Genomic DNA, 21,293 nt, shown 5'->3' with positions numbered 1-21,293 from the left:
GCAGAAAGGCGACGAATCGCCAGACATCTAATCTATCTATCTATTGCCAGACGCCTCAATCCCGTTTGGGGTGGCCACAAACAAATCGCCTCCAAGTCGCCCTGTCCCCCGCCATTTCACTCCCCTGCTCCCAACTCACACCCCCCTCTCTCATATACCTCTCCACCCCATCTCTCCATCTCATCCTCGGCCTCCCCCTCCCTCTTTCCCCCTCCACCTCACTCACATACACTCTCTTCGTCAGTCTTTCACCCTCCATCCTCTCCACATGACAGCTAATACCTATGAGTAAGACGTGTATGACCAATCCGGTTGAGAGAGAGAGAGAGGCCTTTGTTTTCTTGTTTCAAACCACGGTCTAATCACTGTACTACGAGAGGTCTCCCCTGAACAGAATACAGTCGTATGGTGGAAACAAGAAAGAAAATGTAATGAGATCATTGTACGGAAGGGCTACCAAGGCTATAAGGTCATCGTACTGAAGTTAACTCGAAGGAAATACCAGCGTGTGCGTGTGTGTGTGTGTGTGTGTGTTTGTTTGTAGGTAAGCTATCGACTGCAGTCCTCATAATATTATGTTACCGAAAGGAAATAAGAACAAAGCATTTTCCCCAGGTTCATTAGAATTAATCTGGATTGAAATCGTCATCCGGGGTGGGTGTCTTGGAGATAGAGTGGTGTCGAGATGGTAGGCGTGGGGCTGTGAGTCAGAGATGGTGGTGGTGGTGGTGCTGGGGGAGGAGGTTTGGTCATGGCCCCTTGGGTTGTCCTGACCTGACCCCCCCTTTCAGAGGAGAGTTATTATGCGCAGCAGATATCGTGTGCGCATTAGAGCAAGATAAAACTCTGCGCAGTTTGGAATCCAAGAACACAACTTTATTCTTGAGAAATCCATTTTAAGTTATACTTAGCTTATTAACTGTTTGTTGTCCTTATAACAGCGTCTGTCGCCACTCCAGAGACCACTCTCCCGTGGAATGGGTTGCCAAGTATTATATTCGCTTGAGGAGTACAGATTTACAGCTGAGACAAGAAAGTAAAGGAGCGTTGTGGCCACATCAAACACCACAGCTAGTGATGTTCGATGTGGATGTATTTGAAAGTGTTAAGATAATTTATACTTTGAGATGTTTCGCCATGTGGACCCGTGGAGAGGATGGAGAATGAGAGATTGACTAGAAGAGTGCATGAGTGAGGTGGGGGGGGGAGAGGAGGAGGAGGGGGGGATGCAATGGATACATTAAGGAGGGGTGGTAACTTGAAGGGATGGCAACCAAATGGGAGAGGACGAGCGACGTGTAAGCTATTTAATGAGGTTACCTTTTATGGGATAAAGACGACTGGCAGTATAGATAGAAAATAGTTTATCATCCATATTTAACCAACAGCATTGAAAAGGGGTGCATTAATCAATAAAATGGAGGAACAGAAATTCCACATTCTTTCCGAAAACCAGAGAAATGGAAAAAGCAAAAAAATCTGCAAGTAGGTACTCATGTAGTGTTCATCTTGACCATATATGGAGAAAACTAGCCGAAGTTCTTGTTTTGTAACTACACGTCAGCTTTGGTGGCGTGAGGAGAACCAAGTAGCAAGCAGTGTTTCTGTAAACATTATTCCAGTTACATATAGTTTGTCATTTCAAACATTTATCGACCAAGTTCAAAATACAGTAGTTATGTCAGTAGGGGTTAATATGTCTTTTTTTTAACTACTGCGCGAATCCGATGCCCTAAAACAATCCCAGTGGGAGCTATTGAATTCAAGCTTTTAGGATTCCAGTTATTGCTTGTTAACTTTTTTTTTTCTTTACAACGGGATAATCGTGACCAGCCACTTTTCCTGTCTTTACTTCAAGGTCGTTAAAAAACTATGACGAAGTATGTTTCACTTAATGTAGTCCAAGATAAGACACCCAAATGACGTAAAAACACCTTGAACTGCAAGCATGTTTGCGCATGCGCTTGATCAGCTGTTACTCTATAAAGGCGTAAACTTTTGACCTCGCGATACCTTGTATTGACTCACGAGCCTGTCAAGGAGGACTGGAATCTACGTTGTGACGAACTTAGAACAATGTTTAGTAATTTAAGGGATCCAAGTGTTTTCACAGCAACTAAGAGCCCTCTATAAATAATAAGTTAACGCCAAACTCTTATTTGTTTTAGTTTACTTATGTTGTTAAATTGAGAAGAGATGAGGCAGGCCAGAATAAAGGACGCACAAAAGTTCTGATACGTAAATTGTGAGAAAGACACTGGAACTGTAATGAAGACGCCTGAGACGTTGTAACCAAGGCTGTGTGAGGTAAACAGTATGTTGGAGCTTGAGGTTTACCCAGAACAGTCACTAAGCTCAGAAAAATGGGAGTTTGTTTTAGGTAAGTGGCAATACACAATAACATTAATGTTCCTTGTTTACGTTACTAGACTGGCATGGTGTTACGTTACTCGTAGCTATGGACCTGATCCCATAATGCTCATAATCATACAGTTCATGGTATTTATTGATTTTTTGTCGCATAGATTTACGTTATTGTATTAGTTATTTCATCTTTCTCATTAGCATTCATTATCCCAGCTCATATTGCCGTTTTGTTAATTTTGTCATCTTCCTGAAGTCTTCATTATGTTAATTTGCATGTGGCTGCTAGAAATCAGTCAAACATTTTAGAATACTCGGTGTACTAAACAAAGGAAAGGATTGCTAGTATGCGAAGTTTTATCTGCTGTTTCTTCTTGTTTTGTTCAGACTTTACTGGTGAAGGTCTATGGTTTAGTGAAAGGTCTTTATTGTTATTACTAATATATGTTTTTATTTTAGAACATTACATTAAATTAAAGGGATTGTTTAAGACAGGGAAGATTTTTAAAGATTATCTTGAACTGAGATTTTTGTTAAGCTGTCATTTTATGTATGATAACTATGGGTACCAGTAAAAATAGATTGTGTAATACAGAAACAAAGTAGTTGTAAAAGAGCTAAAGTGAAAGATGTTATGTGTTTTGTTTTGCAGTGATGTGATTATCAAAATAGATGAAAAATAACTGACTAATGCAAATTGAGGTTATTGTGGGAGTGTAACTGTTTTGGTCAGATGTTGACCAACATAAGAGCTTAGTAGGTTAAGAAGTTTGGACTTCAGTCCTTGTTCTTGTTCACTGCAAGAGGATAAGGTATTTTTGCAGTTTGGAACAGTCACACTTCTTGGTTAAGTTACCTAAGTTAGATTAAAAGTGAGTTTTACGCCAGGTTCCCCTTTTTGGATAAGGGCTAAGGCGTTGCCCTTGGGTAGAGGACTTTGGTTTGGAGCGTGTAGCATTTTATGACCGGATGCCCTTCCTGATGTCTACCAATGACCCTTGGGTGGATTCGATCCTCTGACCCTTCGGTCAGAGCGGAGCGCTCTAACCTACTGAGCCAGATTAGTTGTTTATTATTTAGGATGGGCCTGGTAGGCATGTTGAGGTTGGTTACGGGAGGTTAAGTTTGCAGGAAAAAGCCATCAGAATAACCATGACTTTCATACTGTACACTGATACTGTACACTGATTGAAGTACATAGTATCTCGGTAAACATACGCTTGACTTTAAGCAGTTGAAGCACCTTACCAGATTAGCTCTTCATCTTCCTGATAATCTGTTATAATTTTCTGATTATTAATGGAGTGGTAAATGAATGGTTCTTGTGAGATCTGTTTCCTTTTTGTTTTAAGCTGTATTCCATCATGACAGCTCTTTTGAATCATCGGCGTAATGGTAGAAGGGACTGTCTCAACCTAACAGTTTACCTAAACCTAACCTGACCTGGCTTAACTGTACCTAATTATTTAACCTAAACCAACCTAACCTAACCTCCTGTTGGGAAATAGGAAATGAAATCCACTTTTGAGTACTCTGAGTAAGATTCTTCCATTATGCCTGAATCAGACAACCATAAGTATGACTTTGGAACATGATGATGATAACAGGGGAGACATTTTTCAGCAGGAAAACGTCATTTACTGCCCTGAAAATAGAAAGCTACAGAAAAAAATGAGGAATATGAATTGAATTGTTAAGATCTTCCTGCTGCCCAAAGTAAAGCATACAACTACCATATCCCCCTCAGCTGAATAGATTCATTTGGTGGTAACCACAAACCATAATAAAATAATTACATGGCCCAACTGTCCTTTTAGGATTATTTAAGAGGTTGGTAGATGATTAGCCTGTCAACTGTCCCTTTAGAATTATATAAGTGATTGGTAGATGTTTAGCCAGCTTAACATAATATATTGCATCTGTTGTTTAGGTGTAATTGTTAAGTAGTAGCCAGAATACAATTACGTGACCCACTTGTTCCTAGGGGTTTAAGAAATTTCCTTTTATGTAAGGTTTTTTAGTTGGGCATTGAGGATGTGCTCTCTGAATTTTCAACTTTTTCATCACTAGCCTGTAATGAAAATGCTGTTTATTTATTTATGAGTTCACAATTAAGTATTGCTATTTGTTGCCTCTTCCAACGCCTCAGCAAGTTAACAATACGCAAAAGTTGCCTGGGGGAAAAGGGGGGGGAGGAAAGGCCGTTGTTTTGATATCAATGCCAGTAGAGTAAAAACAGTGGTTTCCTAACACAAAAGGATATGAAACAGCTCCTCACAGTAGTGAGTGCAACTTTTGTGACCAGTCGTTTTGTCCAAGGAGCAAAGAACTGGCAAAGAACTTTTGTTTTTTAAAATAAAGTCAGGTATACATTATACCTTGTGATTTAGTTTCAGATGTTATGGGAAAATTGCACCATCTCTATACAAAGGAAAAAATGCAGCTAACCAAGGAAAACAGCGATGTTTGAAGGAACTTGTTTGGTTGTGAAGTTATTCCCCAGAATTATGACATTTAGGATGTGTGCAGGGAATGTGCTACTCTTTATGAAATAGCTTTACGTGCAATCTGCTTGTGGCTCATGATTGAGAAAGTTTGGGTGATGTAACCCTGTTGTTAAGCAAGGGATGCTTATAGAGGTAAAGGACATGTTGAGACAGGTCCCAACTGAAGGTCAGGCAAGCAGAGACACAGGATCATATCACTTTCTTGCCTTCCTGTTAAGTACCAAGTTCATACTTGTGTTATGACAAATTATTGCTGATTTTTCATACACATATTTAATACAGCTTTTAAAATTCATACCAGTAATGTAGCCTTAGAATAATTGGGTTGCAACCTATTTGTTAACCTCTGCTAACTGATGACATCCAGATTTTATACCTGCTGCCACCTGGTGTGTGTGTTCCCCCCCCCCCCAGGGTTTGAAACTCTCCTCATAAAATCCTTCAACATGAGGTTTATTTTTGCTGCCAGGTGATTGTATGCAGCATAAAGCAGGAAACATTAATCTACAAAGATGCGAGTCAAGTCCAAGCTGAAAATCCCACATTGTCACGGATTTTATTACGTACTGCAGATTTCTTTTTCCTAACAGCTTGCAGCAGCTGTTGGGAAGTAATCAGCTGGTTTTGGCACTTAGTTTAGCTTCCAGTTTCTAGAAGACATCAGCTGTACCATGGCCAATTTCAGTATGAGTATTCCTTTAGAGGAAGTGTGGCATCCTATTCTGAAGTATGAGACACCTCTCTTTAGTAACAGGGTTATATAGCCTACTGTACCTGTAGCTCATTTACAGCAATAATTATTCATTGGATGATGTTAGTGTGTGTATGGATGCCTGCAATTTAAGGTGCTTGCACCAGATGTGGCCCTTAACCCTTGCCAAACTGAAGATCTCATCTGAGGCACAACGAGGTCCGTATGGGCCAAGCTGCAAGCCTCATATAAGGTACAGTTTATGTTGATTATAAAACAGTGACTTAGGGGAGGTAAACTGCTTTAAAATGAATCAGTCCAGCAAGGGTTGAAGGCATTAATCTGAGGATGGGTGATGCTTGGTGCTTAATTTATTGTTTACAGTACATAATGCCACTCAGGGAAAAGTGACTAGTTACTCCCACTCTAACATTTGGAATATATAGCTTAGCCCCTACATTTCTGTTGGGCCAGTAAACAATTAGATAGATATTAGCACAGTATATTTTCTTGATGTTAATGCAATTTTTGCTGTGCTTATGCTCCATTCTGCAGGGATGCACTACAGCCAGGCTGTGGCCATAATCCAGCACCAAGTTGGCACCATCCGAGGTGTGCAGGTCCTCTACAGCGACACCGTAAGTACCATAGTACTACTGCTGTTGTTGTGACCCCAGGCATGTCTGAGTGTGACTCTGGTGGACTGCAGGCTAACGTTACTCTTCTAGAATTCATTATCCTCCTTTGGGAGGATAGGGATGGAGTTGAGGGACATTCATATAGCCAGACAGCTGAGCTTCAAGAGTTTCTCTTACCTTGACCAGACATAGTGCATGGATGGATGCTCTGTCTGCGGTTAATGAACCAGCAGATTGACCTTACTCCTGTCTATTTTTAACTTGGCCTAAAAGTTGCCATTTCTCAGTTTTTAACATACAGTAGAGCTGTTACAAAAAATTAACGCCAAATTATGGTGTTTATCACAGAAAAGCTTGGTGAGAAGGATGTGGAGTTATACTACAGTATTATTTTATTGTGTCATTGAGCTATAGGAATTGAGCTGCAAGATTAATGAAATATCGGCTAAATAATGGTGGATGACTAAATTGTATGACCTGAAACTTATCACACCTAAAGACAGGGTAAGGTAGGAGCCAAAAACAAGGAATAAAGTAAAAGGTTGAAAAAGTTGACTGCATGCACAGTGAAGTGGCCCACACAGCTGTTTTGTTTGTACATCATAAACGTCATCAGAATCATTGCTGCACCCCACAAGTGTAACCATGTGCAATTTTTTCTTTATAAATGCACTTCACGTGAGCCAATCAGGTAATTCATTTTATCAACTGTGAAGTTCGAAAGAGGGATTAATCCAGCCATTTCAATCCTTTGTTAATTCATTACCATATCTTCATAAACTTCTATATTCAGGTTTCTAACACATGCAGTTGCCAAATCAACCCACATTTCTGTCTTGCAAAACTCACTTGCATATACCCATTTCATCACGGTTGCTTACTTGCAGGACTGGTCTGCTTGGCCAGGCAGACCAGGAATGACTATGTTCACTCTTTCCATATGACCATACCTAAGCATACTGTCTTTTGCCACATTAGCGTATCAGTATAGGGTACTGTACTTACTTTAGCACTCGTACATCAAAAAGAATAATGAAACAAAGAAGCTTTCATGTGCCAGGGACTTTACTGTATTACCTGCTTTTGATTAATGTGGAGGACTACTTAAAGTGATAAGTATTGTATGTAAATGATATCATTAAGTGGCAAGAGTTATGCATCATCAGCTGCAGTTTTGATTACATAGAATTATGTTTGAGTGTTGATGCTTTTGCATTTACTTGTTATTCATCTTCTCAGTAGAGTGAGGGTTATCAGAAATATACATTTTTCAGACTTCGCTGGAGACTGACCTTATCCTGAACTTATCCAATGATGGTATTCAACTGTACTTTGATCCCGTGTGTCAGCGGCTAAAGATGATTGAGGTGTATAACATGAAGGCAGTCAAACTCAAGTACTGGTAAGATCCTGGTTGCTGATATTTTTGACATCACACTAATAGGAGCCAGGAGAGGAAAGTGAAAATTAGAAGCAGTTAAGTATTAGACTGACTTGTCCACAGCTGCTGTACACAGTAACCATCATATAATGGGTTGCAGCTTAGTGTGATTGTGTGTTGATTTATTATTTTGGTTGTCCACACTTTCCACAGATTATGATGTCATGTGTGGGACAGAGTTGAGGTGGTTTGGACATTTGGAGAGATTAGAGAATGTGCATTGAATAGATGGAGTGTGAATGTGGAGGAACATATAGGGATGAAGCTCTTCCAAATGACATCAGGATTGAACAGAGGTGGTGCCAGAGATCATGTAGCATGGAGAGCTGTTATCAGATGGACAAGGCTGACACATGCCAGTTTGTATGGCTGGAGAACAGTAATTTGCATATTTCTTCTCTTCCATCTCTCTTAACTCTGCTGTCTACTATTTTTAAGGTGAGAGAAGTTTGATACGCTTCTCTGCCCATAGATGATTTTCTTTGAAATGTTGCATCAGGGGGAAAGTGGCAGACATGCCATAGATGTGAATTTGATACATTGGAATGGAAATGAACTTTTGATCCTGACTATACAAAGCTTTTCAGAACGACACATGTATTGAACTGTTGTTGCAACCTTCCACCTACCAAATAGGGTATTGGGGGTATTTTGTGGTGTTTGTATTTACTCAGGACGACTGCGTGAAAGTATCCCTGTCCAGCACCTCACTCACAACACAGATAGGCTTATAGTCATTTTGTTTTGCCGTGTAAAATGGGCCATTTGTGGTAGGTGGGGGCACTCACCATCCACTCGCTCGATGTAGTGCTGCTCTCGGGTGTCTGCCTTTTCCTCTCCATCCTTCTTTCCTACCATCCTCTTCTGTCTTTCTTTCCTTCATTCTTTCGTCGTCCTTCTGCCTATGGGTGACTACACTCCCTCTTCTGTCTTTCTTTCCTTCTTTCTTTCCTTTTCCTTCTGCCTGTGGGTGACTCTACACAGAGTGACAAGCCAAATGGTTTCCTGTACACCAGGAAACCATTTACTGCGTTGGGTGGTAACCATATAACCAAATTTTGGCACCTGGTGGTTTAGTGGATAATTACGGAGCTCCAGTCGGATTGAGCTGGTGAAGGTTTATATCCAAGGGGTAGTTGGAGTTTATTACTCACGTAATGCCACTAAGGGATGAGTGAGGCAGGTCACCCTCATCTTAAATTTCAGGACCAACTTTCCTAGCCCCGGGCTCCTACGCTCCTTATGGGGCAACGTAGGATTGGATGATGACTGAATGAATGAAAAAACTGAGTCATTCCCACTGCTTGAATATTCATCATCATCATCATCATCCGGACCTCCTTTCCTACCCTAGGGCAGGGTAAGGAGTAGCTATGTCCAAACAGCCCAGATTTGCCCAGGCCAATAGGCCACTCTTCCATTCACTCATCATTCAAGTCCCCAGAATCCTGGCCCTATCGGATATGCCAAAAACATTCACCACGTTCTGTAGCTTCACATAAATGTATCTGACAGAGTCAGTCCGGACACAGCTACATTAAAAGGGGTGCCAAATCCCTGATCATGCACTTCTCCACGAACGCAAAACCGCATCCTGTATTTGCATAAAAATTGTCACAGGCGCAAATCCACAAACAAAATCACACTTCCGCAATTGTGGAATTTGCGGTTTGCAGCAGTGATTGTGGAAGTTCCCAGCTCCAATAAGAACATTTGATGTGGGGATTTAATATAGCAGAGATTCTTTATATTATATCAATACAGTATGGTATATGGAGATGCCACTATAAGTAATAAGTGGTGGTATACCAGTATTAGTTAAGTTTTTCTGTCTCCCCTCACCAAAAATTATTAACTGAAGTCATTTTCCTTTTCAGTGGGAATCCTTTCAACTCCCCTGAAGTGATCCCAAGCATTGAACAAATTGACCACTCCTTTGGTGCCACCCACCCAGGCGTCTACGATTATGAGCGGCAAATTTTATCCATCAACTTCCCAGGGCTTTCTTTTGAATTTGCCATCAGTCAAAAATACCAGGTGAATTACTGATATCTGGAGTCACGAAGTTGTATTCAGGCACGATGACAAACCTCATTATTATTATTAATTATTATTATTATTATTATTATTATGGGGTTATAAAAGAAATACAAGGTAGGGCAGTGGATGTTGGAGTGGCTCTAATGAGAGAGGGCAGTGTTTGGAAATTCCCTGTACTGTTGTTTGTAGATGATACTGTGTTGTTAAATGAAGATGAAGGGGAGCTGCAAGGCTTGGTGGATGACTTTGGAAGAGTTTGTAAGAAACGGAATCTACAGGTGAATGTAGGGAAGAGTAAAGTTATGGTCCCTGAGAGAAGTGAAGTCAGTGAATGTACAGTGAGGTTGGATGTTGAGGAAATGGAAAATGTGAGTATGCTTAAGTACTTGGGCAGTGTGATGAGTAAGGATGGAAGTTTCGAAGGTGAAGTGCTTGAAAGGGTTCAACAAGGAAGAAAGATTGCTGGTTCCATGAAAGCAGTGATAAGAAACAGGGAAGTGAGCATGGAAGTGAAAAAGTTACTACACGACAGTATTGTATTGTGAAACCAACTCTAACGTATGGAAGTGAAGCTTGGACATTTTTGAAAGGACACAAGTCAAAGAGTGAGAGCAGTGGAAATGAGTTACCTGAGAGGCTGTGGAGTCGCATGGAGAGACAGACTGACAAATGAGGATGTGAAGGAGTGTTGTGGTGTGGATGTGGATGTGATAGGAAGCATTAGGAGAAACACACTGAGGTGGTTTGGCCATGTGGAGAGGATGGAGAGTGAGAGACTGACAAGGAGTGTGTATGTGAGTGAGGTGGAGGGGGAGAGTGGGAGGGGGAGGCCAAGGATGAGATGGAGGGATGGAGTGGAGAGGTATATGAGAGAGGGGGGTGTGAGTTGAGAGCAGGGCAGTGAAATGGCGGGGGACAGGGCGACGTGGAGGCGATTTGTTTGTGGCCACCCCGTGTGGGATTAAGGCGTCTGGCAATTGATAGATAGATAAATAGGTTACTATTATTATTATTTTTTTTTTTTTTTTTTTTTTTTTTTTTTATGTACAGAAAGGAATATGTAACTGCAATCCATCACCTGTATCAGTGAGGTGAGTCCAGTATCTTAAAAAAAATAAAAATAAAAAAAAATAAAAAGAGCTAGGTCTATACTTTGTAGACATCATGATTGGTAGGTGACATTATTATGTTGACCAGATTTTCCCCATAAATGGCTGTACACCAGCAAAAGATTTGACCTGTCAAATTTTGAAGTTACAGATTAGTCTTGTTGCAGTTTTATGTTCATTGGTTTGTTTATTTATGCATTTATTTATTAGAATACAAGTAAAATCTGTTTGCAGCCCAAAATAACTGACCTAAACCAAACCTCCCATCCTCACCTCCTCCAGCAGTTCAATCCATGGACTGACAAAGCACCATGCTGCAAACTTCCTCCAACAATGCATGCCCTCATAATTCCTGTGGCTCATACAGAATAGATTGATTGCTCTACCAATACAGAAACGTCTAGTCTTTTAACCCCGAAGAGATATGAATGTCAAACTCACCATTGGATCACTTGTGAACATACCACTCCTATTAGATGTTTCAGCAGACTTCATGTAGTTACATTGAATGTACATTTGACATTTCTTGATACACAGTAAGCGTCAATACAGAGTGAAGTGTACGGTCGCGATCCAAAGAAAGTATCCAGGCCTTGTCGATGCCGTGGCCTGGAAACCAAGAATGGGCTAGTCTTTGGACATAGCTCTAAACCCCCTCCTGTCCTCCTCCCTCCATCCACTCCCAACTACAACCACCTTTCTTGATCTCTTGGTCAAGAGATAGCTCACTCCTTTGCTTCACAGTATGAAGTGCGCACACACACACACACACACACACACACACACAGTGTGATAAGATAAGGAAAGAGGACCGGTCAGTACGAGCTTGAAAAGACAGGTCATTACAAGCTTGACTCAGTGCTGTTAAAAAATAATATGTGCTCTGTCTTTGAGAGCATAGGTGTAATTAATGTAATTCAGTAAGCCAAAATATCTGTGTAATGGGTGAGGCATGTTCTACCCTAAGCTTAATGAGACTATCAGCCAGTAGCAAGGATAAAATAGCAGTTTACTTCATGAATGTACTATTTGGAGATTGTTTGTCTGTTTGTCAATATGTCTTCATAATATGCTCTACGTCTCCATGTCCGGGAGAGTCGTATTTTCACTGCAACTGAAGAAAATCATTTGGCAGTAACAATATTGCAATACCAAATAATGTGAGCTGATAATTCCAGTTAATGTGAGCTGGTAATTCAGACACTGTCTGCCTCGCTTTCATTCTGTTTATTTTACCTGCTGGACTGTCTTTCACGTCTTCATCTACAGAAAGAGTTTATTATTACTTATGCTGAATAAAATTGCCTTTTTTTTTTTTTTTTTTTTTTTTTTTTTTTTAGCAGGAGTGAAGTAGCAATGTATGTGAAGTAATGATTGAGAGACTGTCTGTCTGTCTTTCCCCTTGTCCGTTTGCCCAAATGCCTATCACGTTGTCGTCTACAAGATGGGGGTGTTATTACCTAATCTGAATAATGTCATCTGGTGATATCAAGAATATAATATAATAACGTGAATCAATAATCCAGAATCTGTGTCTGTCTGTCTTATTTAGGAGGTGATTTCTTTTCAAAGATACATGTACTGATTTGTTTTTAGCAAGAATAAGATAGCAATTATTCGTAATCTCAAATAACTTGTATCTGTGTCTTTCCTTTTCCATGCGGGAATAATTTGTTCAACCTGGCTTACAAAATGTGTTTGTTGTTATTAAGAATAATATAACCACACTGACTAAGGCATATGCCTGTCTTTCTGTCAGTTTTTCTGTCTGTTTCTCTGAGGATGACTTCTTTTCAGCAATGTGATTCTCTGTCAGACAGAATTCCAAGCAAGCCTAAATGTTAAGAAAAATATAACTATTTTGCATTTGAAGCCAGTACAAGTATAATGCGTATTTTGATTTGCATCACGCTGTTTTACAGTATTATATTACTGTACAATCGGAATTTTTTCGGATGTGATAACGTTATATAGATGTTACAACACATTCTGAGTATCGTAAGCTGCTTCAAACCACGAAGTAAAGGAGTCAGCTACCCTCTGATCAAGCGGGATAGTGGTAGTTTGGGATGGATGGAGGGAGGGAGGGAACATTTATATAACTTAAATACCACGTGTGGATGGTGAACTGAGTGAATTTTTCTCTTTGAAGGTTGGGTTAAAACAGGGATGTGTCATGTCTCCATGGTTATGCAATCTGTACATGGATGGGGTATTAAAAGAGGTGCAAGGTAGGGCAGTGGATGTTGGAGTGGCCCTGGTGAGAGGTTAGTGTTTGGAAACTCCCTGTATTGTTGTTTGCAGATGATACTGTGTTGTTAAGCAAAGACGAAAGGGAGCTGCAAGGCTTGGTGGATGAGTTTGAGAGAGTGTGTAAGAAACGAAATCTAAAGGTGAATGTAGGGAAGAGTAAAGTGATGGTCTTTGAGAGAGGTGAAGTCAGTGAATGTACAGTGAAGTTGGATGGTGAGGAAATGGAAAATGTGAGTACAGTAATCCCGCATATTTCGCGGTAGTTACGTTCTTGTAACCCCCGCGAAAAGTCAATTCCGCGAATACTCTATTAACAATTGAAAACTTGCACTTGTGTCCACCATGCTGCCCATCACACAGTCCATGTCCATACTGATTGCGAGACAATTCGCCGTCAGACAATTCCCCGTCAAAACATGGACGATTCCCCTTCAGAACAATTCGCACCCTGGACGATTCCCCGCCATTCTATAAATATACTAATCAATACTTTCATCAATATACTTATTATTAATTAATCAATACTTTAATAACTATATTTCCGGGGGATCCAGCAAAGTCTATGTTCAGTAGCGTAGGTTCTGGATATTATTTATTAGTTGCACCTTTAGTCAATAATTAACTTGTTTCTTCCTCGCTGTAGTCGCCTTTGAATTATATTCTAGCGTCACCCACAGCTATCTTCATTAATGAAGGCGAATTGTTTTGTGTTTGTTGTGACTGCGAATTGTCCCGAAACCTCCATACTCATCCCGAAATACCTTCTTACAAGATTGAAAGCACATACTCCATTATGAAGGAAAAACGTAAACACCGTACTGTAATACACAATTATCTACACATTTATTAACAAAACAGTACAAAATAAAAAGATGCATTAACTGGTGATAGCAAACACTCACACGGTCGTTTCTTAGCTTGTCCAGTAACACAATTTTCTCTGCTAAGGTCATAACTTGATCGTTTTGTCACTTTGGAGTTCTTACTAATTGTATTATTAGCCTTTGGTGAGGCTGGCTTACGTCCTGGGGCCATGTGGAAAGCAAGTGGGAGGCAAGAGGCTCATATCATAGTGTGGTTACAACCACAACAGCCACTTAAGGCAGTCAGGCGTGGACTGAAGAATGCGAGGCAGAGAGCAGTGTTGCCATATCCAAACAACGAAATTATGCTAGGGCAATGAAAAAATTATGCTAGATTGAGCATATTTGTTCCAAGTAAAAAATGAATTATGCTAACTTGAAGCTAAATGATAAAATTCTATACATATTCGTGCAACATATTAATTATATATTGTTTACTATGAAAATATTAAAATGAACCTACATACAGTAAGAGGATAAATATCGGTATCTACCCATACTGCTTTTTCCCACGAAACTTACGTTTTTCTGATGGATTTTGATGTGATTCGTTCGATTTTGAGCATCATTTCCATCGGAAATAACCAGATTTTGAGATATGACCCCTCCCCATCCCCCTGAAATAATGAGGGATCTTTGGGGAATCGGGGGTTATAGGGAGGGGGGGAAACACAGAAAATGGTCATTTCCGACTGAAATGAAGCTGAAAATCGAATGAATCATACCAAAATCCATCGGAAAAACCTAAGTTTCATGGGTAAAGTACAAAGCTCAAACTTATCCTAACCTAACCGAACCAAACCGAACCTAACCTAAAACCTAACCTAACCTAACCTAATCCAACCTAACCTAACCTAACCTAATCCAACCCAACCAAGCCCAAACTGAAAGTAACCAACTATTCAAACATCTTACCTTATTTGTCTCTCTCTCTCTCTCTCTCTCTCTCTCTCTGATTTGTAGCTTTTATAAAATTATTCTAAAAATATTCCATTCCATTCTAAATTATGCTAGAATGATTCTAAAACTTCTAATATGCTAAAAAATATTCCAGACTCGAAAATTTGATCAAAATTATGCTAAAAGAATAAAATTATGCTAGATATGGTAACACTGGCAGAGGGGCCACGGGAAAGGGACAGAGGGTGGCGTGAGTTTACCGCGCTACAATTGGAAGCTGCGGGAATTTCAATTTTTTTTTTTTTTCTGTATATTCAAGGATATTTTTGTTGAACTTATTAATGCTAAGAAAATCCGCGAGAGGGCAAAACCGTAGACAAAAAATCCGCAAAAAATGCGGGATTACTGTATGTTTAAGTACTTGGGTAGTGTGATGAGTAAGGATGGAAGTTTGGAGGGTGAAGTGCTTGAAAGGGTACAACAAAGAAGAAAGATTGCTGATTCTGTGAAAGCAGTGATAAGAAACAGGGAAGTGAGCATGGAAGTGAAAAAGTTACTACATGACAGTATTGTGAAACCAACTCTAACGTATGGAAGTAAAGCTTGGATGTTGTTGGAAGGACACAAGTCAGGAGTGAGAGCAGTGGAAATGAGTTATTTGAGAGGAGCCTGTGGAGTCACATGGAGAGACAGGCTGACAAATGAGGATATAAAGGAGTGTTGTGGTGTGGATGTGGATGTGATAGGAAGTGTTAGGAGGAACACACTGAGGTGGTTTGGCAATGTGGAGAGGATGGAGGGTGAGAGGCTGATGAGGAGAGTGTATGTGAGTGAGGTAGAGGGGGGGAGAGGGAGGGGGAGGCCAAGGATGAGATGGAGGGATGGAGTGGAGAGGTATATGAGAGAGGGGGGTGTGAGTTGGGAGCAGGGCAGTGAAATGGCGGGGGACAGGGCGACGTGGAGGCGATTTGTTTGTGGTCACCCCGTACAGGATTGAGGCGTCTGGCAATAGGTAGATAGATAGATTATTGAAAGAATTCTAACTCTGCAGTAACATAATAAAAGTGTGTGATGCATACTCGTATTGGCATCAAATGTAAAATACAGTATTGTAATATTTTTTGTGACATTTAAGCTTGCTTGGAATTCTGTCTGACAGAGAATCATGTTGTTGAATAGAAGTCGTCCTCAGAGAAATAGAAACACTGACGGAAGGACAGGCATATGCCTTATAGAGATTTGTGAGTGTTGTTATTTTATTCTTAATATCAACAAACATTTAGTAAGCCAGGTTGAACAAACTATTCCCACAAGGAAAAGGAAAGATGCAGACACATGTCATTAGAGATTACAAATAAGTGTTATTTTATTCTTGCCAAAGACAAATGATTACATGCATCTTCGGAAAGAAATCACCTCTTAAATAAGACAGACAGACAAACAGAAAGATACAGATTCTGGATTATCAATTCACGTTGACTTATTATATTATATGCTTGATTTCACTAGATGACTTTAGTCAGATCAGGTGATAACAGACCCTTCTTGTAGAAGAAAACGTGATAGGAAATTGTGCTGACAGACGAGGGGAAAGACAGACCGGCAGTCTCTCAACCATTATTTCACATCGATTGCTGCTTCACTGCTATAAAAACAAGCAATTTCATTTAGCATAAATGAGAATAAACTCTTTCTGTAGATGAAGATGTGAAAGACAGAACAGCAGGCAAAATAAACAGAATGAAAATGAGGCAGACAGTTTCTGAATTACCAGCTCACATTACCTGTAATTGTCAGCTCACATTAATTGGTACTCTAGTACTGTTACTGCCAAATGATTTTTTTTATTCAGTTGGAGTGAAAATATGACTCTCTCGGGGAGGAAGACGTAGAGCATATTATGAAGACATGCTGAATAATAGACAAACACTCTCCAAATACTGTAGTTCATTCATGAAGTAGACTGCTTTTTTTTTATTCTTGTTGCTGGCTGAAAGTTTTACTAAGCTTAGCGTAGAACATGCCTCACCTATTGCACAGATTTTTTTATTTACTAAATTACAGTACATTAATTGCACCCATGCTCTGGAAGATAGAGCAAGTATTATTTTTTTTAACAGGATTGAGTCAAGCTCATAATGACCTATCGTCTTTTCTTATTTAGCACACATTTGTGTCTGTGTGTGTGTGAGAGAGAGAGATAGAGAGAGAGAGCTTCATATCGCGAAGCAGAGGAGTGAGCTATCTTTCGATCAAGTGATCAAGAAGGGTTGTTACAGTTGGGACTTGATGGATAGGGGAGGAGGCTTAGAGCTGTGTCCAAACACCAGATCATTCTCGGTTTCCTGGCCACGGCTTCAACATGGCCTGGGTACTTTCTTTGGATCGTGAGTGTACAAAGACTATTGATATAATTAATAGGTATCAAGGAAACAGAGGTAGTTTACTCTCACTCAAGGGTAAGAGGAACTTGTTAGGCATGCAGTTTCTTGCTTAAGCATAAGATGCATCCCATCATTGTAACTAACCACTGTACTTGTTGATGATAGGTGGGGATGCCCATCATCCACTCACTTGATGTAGCGCTGCCTACTTCCATCACCTTTATCATTCTGTTTCTTTGTCTGCCCTCCTCTCTTCCCACTTCTTCCCATCCTTCCTGTCACTTTTTATTACTGTACTGTACTCATCTTTCCACTTCAGGTGACTTTACACTGAGTGGCAAGCCTAATGGTTTCATGTAACCCAGGAAGCCATTTGCAGTGCTGGATGGTAACCATATAACCAGAAAAGAGTGGACTGGAGCCTACCGTGGCACCCCTGTAAACTGAGTAGAGAAAAACAAATGTGGCATCCATCTAGGAACCAAACTTCCACACTTCCCTTTGCAAGGTGCTGTTGACCACAAAGAACATTGGTTTACTTCACGGTTTGGCTCTGCAGGGGTGCTTATTTGCCTGTGGTTGATAGATATTTTTGGCTGGACAGACATGGATTGCTCAGCAGCAGCAATGACTTGGCTTGTTAACACCACACTCCAACACAAAGTACTGTTATATCAAATGAAAGAACAAATTCTCAAGACATTATTGGATATCTTGAAAATATTTCCACAACGGCCCTACACACTGTTATTCATTGTGCACAGATGTAACCACCACAGTCATTCAGTTCTTAGAATCCAGTGATGTTATTTGTAATCAGTTCTCTCTGTCTCCAGACAGTTTTTATTCAGCCTTTCAGAGACTTCATCAAACTGGAGAGATTGCTTATGGCCTTCAGTTATGCTATCATTTGAAGAGATCTCCCCTAAACTGTATTAAGTCATCTGGAGATAATGAATTTAAGCCAGAAATATTGTCCTAGGGTTGACAGACTTAATAATCTCATGCCAGAATTTGTTGTAGAGAAACCAGTTTTAGAAATATGTCAAACAGATATTGCCCTTCTGTGAGAGACCAAAGTTCACCTAGGGAGAGTGCAGTATGACTTCCCTCCACATCACTAGTACCAGTGCAAAGCTGAACTGAACACAATCCTTCAGTCCACCTCTTGTACTAAAAGACATTTAGCTGTTACACACCCTATGTACCATATCTTAACAACACAGACATTCCTTCAGTATAATCATACCAACATTCATTCACACCCAAGAGTTCAAGTTAGGTACATTAATATTTTCTGGTTCTTTGTTTTGGATCTTCACCACATCTTCTAGGTCATGCAGCATAACTTCAGCAGAATATTTGGTGGAGCACCTGGCTGAAATGGTCAGATATTTGCAGCCAATGAGTTTCATGCTTTTATGAATCAGGAGTATTAACAGCAGCTGCAGTGACAACAGTATTTAACCTCTTCTGTCTGACGATGTGTTTTTACAATTCTTACCATCGCCAGATGATTGTGTTCAATTTTGGAGAGACCATTTGAAGTAACAGGCCTAGAAACAATCTTCCCTTCACACCCTGATTTCTCTTCCTAAGAAAAATAAGATCATCTTAAGGATGCATTAATGAAATATGAAGTTTGTTGTCAGATTGAATCAATTAATATAGCTATTGGCATTGCTGTTTATTAAATGATAAACAGTTGAGTCACCACCAGAGCCGCTCTTTATTGTAAAACTAGATATTTTGTCCTGCTCAAAGCTCAGTAAACTGATAAGTTACCCATATGAATGAGAGAGTATTAGACATCAACGAATAGGTTGTATCATTGCTTAATTATTTTTAGAAATTATAAATAAGCATTCTTTTACCTTGATATGCCATTCCCAATATATGTAAAATGCCATAAGTTTACGATGACAGTACATCATTATACGATGACCAGTGACTGTGTGATTGAGTGTTTGGTCAACAGTGTTCATTAAGGTCTATCAGCTGGTTTTCATACTTTAGCACAAACTCTTCATTCACTTTTATGCAATATTGTTTAGTGTAGTAGTACCAAGTATGGTATTGTAATAAGCTGTTGTCTCCATTGAGCACTGCACTTTTGAATTTGTTTATGTTTATACATTTTGCTTATTTGGATGAAATGCATGTACTTAGATAATTTCAGTATGGTTTGTTAAGAAGGGCTTTCATTAAGTGGATATAAATTTGTATGATATTGTGGTTCAAAGAGTAAAAGAATCCTTTGAATTAAGTAGTGGTATGTGATAGCATATATTGTCCCTTTCATTTTTTTTTTTTTTTTTTTTTCAGTTTAAGGGTAAATGATCAAGTTACGTAACACATTCATACTAACCTATGAATACTGTTTGATTGTCATCATTATTGTCATCAGAATCCAGTATTTCATGTGTACATTGAGTTGGAAGGTAAAAGACAAGGCCATCTAAGGAAACATGATCAAAAAATAGAAGTACAATTCTCTTTGTGTGCATATTCAGAGGGTGCCCATAGGTAGGTTGCCAGGGAGGGCCATATAATAAAAGAACATTGGTAAGAGAGAAGGAAGAAGTAGAGGAATGATTGAGAAGGGGAGAGATGAGTGTGAGGACAAAAGAGCTTAAAGGTGTTTTTTGTCATGGCCATTCCCTGTGAACTAAGTGAATTTTTCTCTTTGAAAGTTGGTTTGAAACAGGGATGTGTCATGTCTCCATGGTTGTTCAATCTGTACATGGATGGGGTAATAAAAGAGGTACAAGGTAGGGTAGTGGATGTTGGAGTGGCCCTGGTGAGAGAGGATAGTGTTTGGAAACTCCCTGTACTGTTGTTTGCAGATGATACTGTGTTGTTGAGTGAAGACGAAGGGGAGCTGCAAGGCTTGGTGGATGAGTTTGAGAGTGTGTGTAAGAAACGGAACCTAAAGGTGAATGTAGGGAAGAGTAAAGTGATGGTCTTTGAGAGAGGTGAAGTTAGTGAATGTACAGCGAGGTTGGATGGTGAGGAATTGGAAAATGTGAGTACGTTTAAGTATTTGGGTAGTGTGATGAGTAAGGATGGAGGTTTGGAGGGTGAAGTGCTTGAAAGGGTACAGCAGGGAAGAAAGGTTGCTGGTTCCTTGAAAGCAGTGATAAGAAACAGGGAAGTGAGCATGGAAGTGAAAAAGTTACTACATGACAGTATTGTGATACCAACTCTAACGTACGGAAGTGAAGCTTGGACATTGTTGGAAGGACACAAGTCAAGAGTGAGAGCAGTGGAAATGAGTTATTTAAGAGGAGCCTGTGGAGTCACGTGGAGAGCCAGGCTGACGAATGAGGATATAAAGGAACGTTGTGGTGTGGATGTGGATGTGATAGGAAGCGTTATGAGGAATACACTGAGGTGGTTTGGCCATGTGGAGAGGATGGAGGGTGAAAGACTGACGAAGAGAGTGTATGTGAGTGAGGTGGAGGGGGAAAGAGGGAGGGGGAGGCCGAGGATGAGATTGAGGGATGGGGTGGAGAGGTATATGAGAGAGGGGGGTGTGAGTTGGGAGCAGGGCAGTGAAATGGCGGGGGACAGGGCGACTTGGAGGCGATTTGTTTGTGGCCACCCCAAACGGGATTGAGGCGTCTGGCAATAGATAGATAGATAGATAGACATTCCCTGTGGGAGGAGGGGATGTTATCCAGGAGGAAGCAAGATGTTTGATTCACTACAATTATGATGATGATTAACTGTTACCCGTGTCACAAAGGGCCAGATGTAAGAGAGCAGTATGAGCTTCTTTTTCTTCATTTTGGGAAAAAAAAAAAAAAAAAAATTGTGGCATTCAAATAATCGGTCCTACAGTGCATATATTTTTGTGGTATGTAGTCATATCCCCTTCCTGCCCCTGACCATAATTTCCAGCTCATTCAACACCTTTCCCCCCCCCCTTTTTTTTTGGGGGGGGAGGGGGGGGACTATTCCTTGGGGGGTATCTTGAAATAAACCTTCACTGTCCTCAAGCTAATAACTGTACAACACCTAGTTTCATGGGGCATACTTTCCTGGTTCAACTGCACTGTCCACCAAATTTCCAGTCTGTCGCAATAATTCCTTTGCTTACG

At 40.2% G+C, this 21,293-nt stretch overlaps 1 protein-coding gene across 1 annotated transcript in view; it reads left to right on the top strand.

Moving 5' to 3' along the window:
- The first annotated feature begins 2,255 nt into the window (after positions 1–2,255).
- LOC145398939 (PHAF1 protein CG7083) overlaps positions 2,256–21,293 on the top strand; it is a 37,254-nt gene continuing 18,216 nt past the window's right edge. Inside the window, exons 1-4 of the mRNA XM_080271676.1 lie at positions 2,256–2,380; positions 6,118–6,200; positions 7,475–7,602; positions 9,519–9,678. Coding sequence (XP_080127802.1) covers positions 2,317–2,380; positions 6,118–6,200; positions 7,475–7,602; positions 9,519–9,678 — 435 coding nt within the window. The 5' untranslated portion in view covers positions 2,256–2,316. The remainder of the gene's footprint in view (positions 2,381–6,117; positions 6,201–7,474; positions 7,603–9,518; positions 9,679–21,293) is intronic.

This window comes from Coenobita brevimanus, chromosome 47 (assembly GCF_032717465.1).
Source record: "Coenobita brevimanus isolate Jiangsu-jjx chromosome 47, ASM3271746v2, whole genome shotgun sequence".
Lineage (NCBI taxonomy): Eukaryota > Metazoa > Arthropoda > Malacostraca > Decapoda > Coenobitidae > Coenobita > Coenobita brevimanus.
This window is presented reverse-complemented; position numbering and strand designations above follow the sequence as displayed.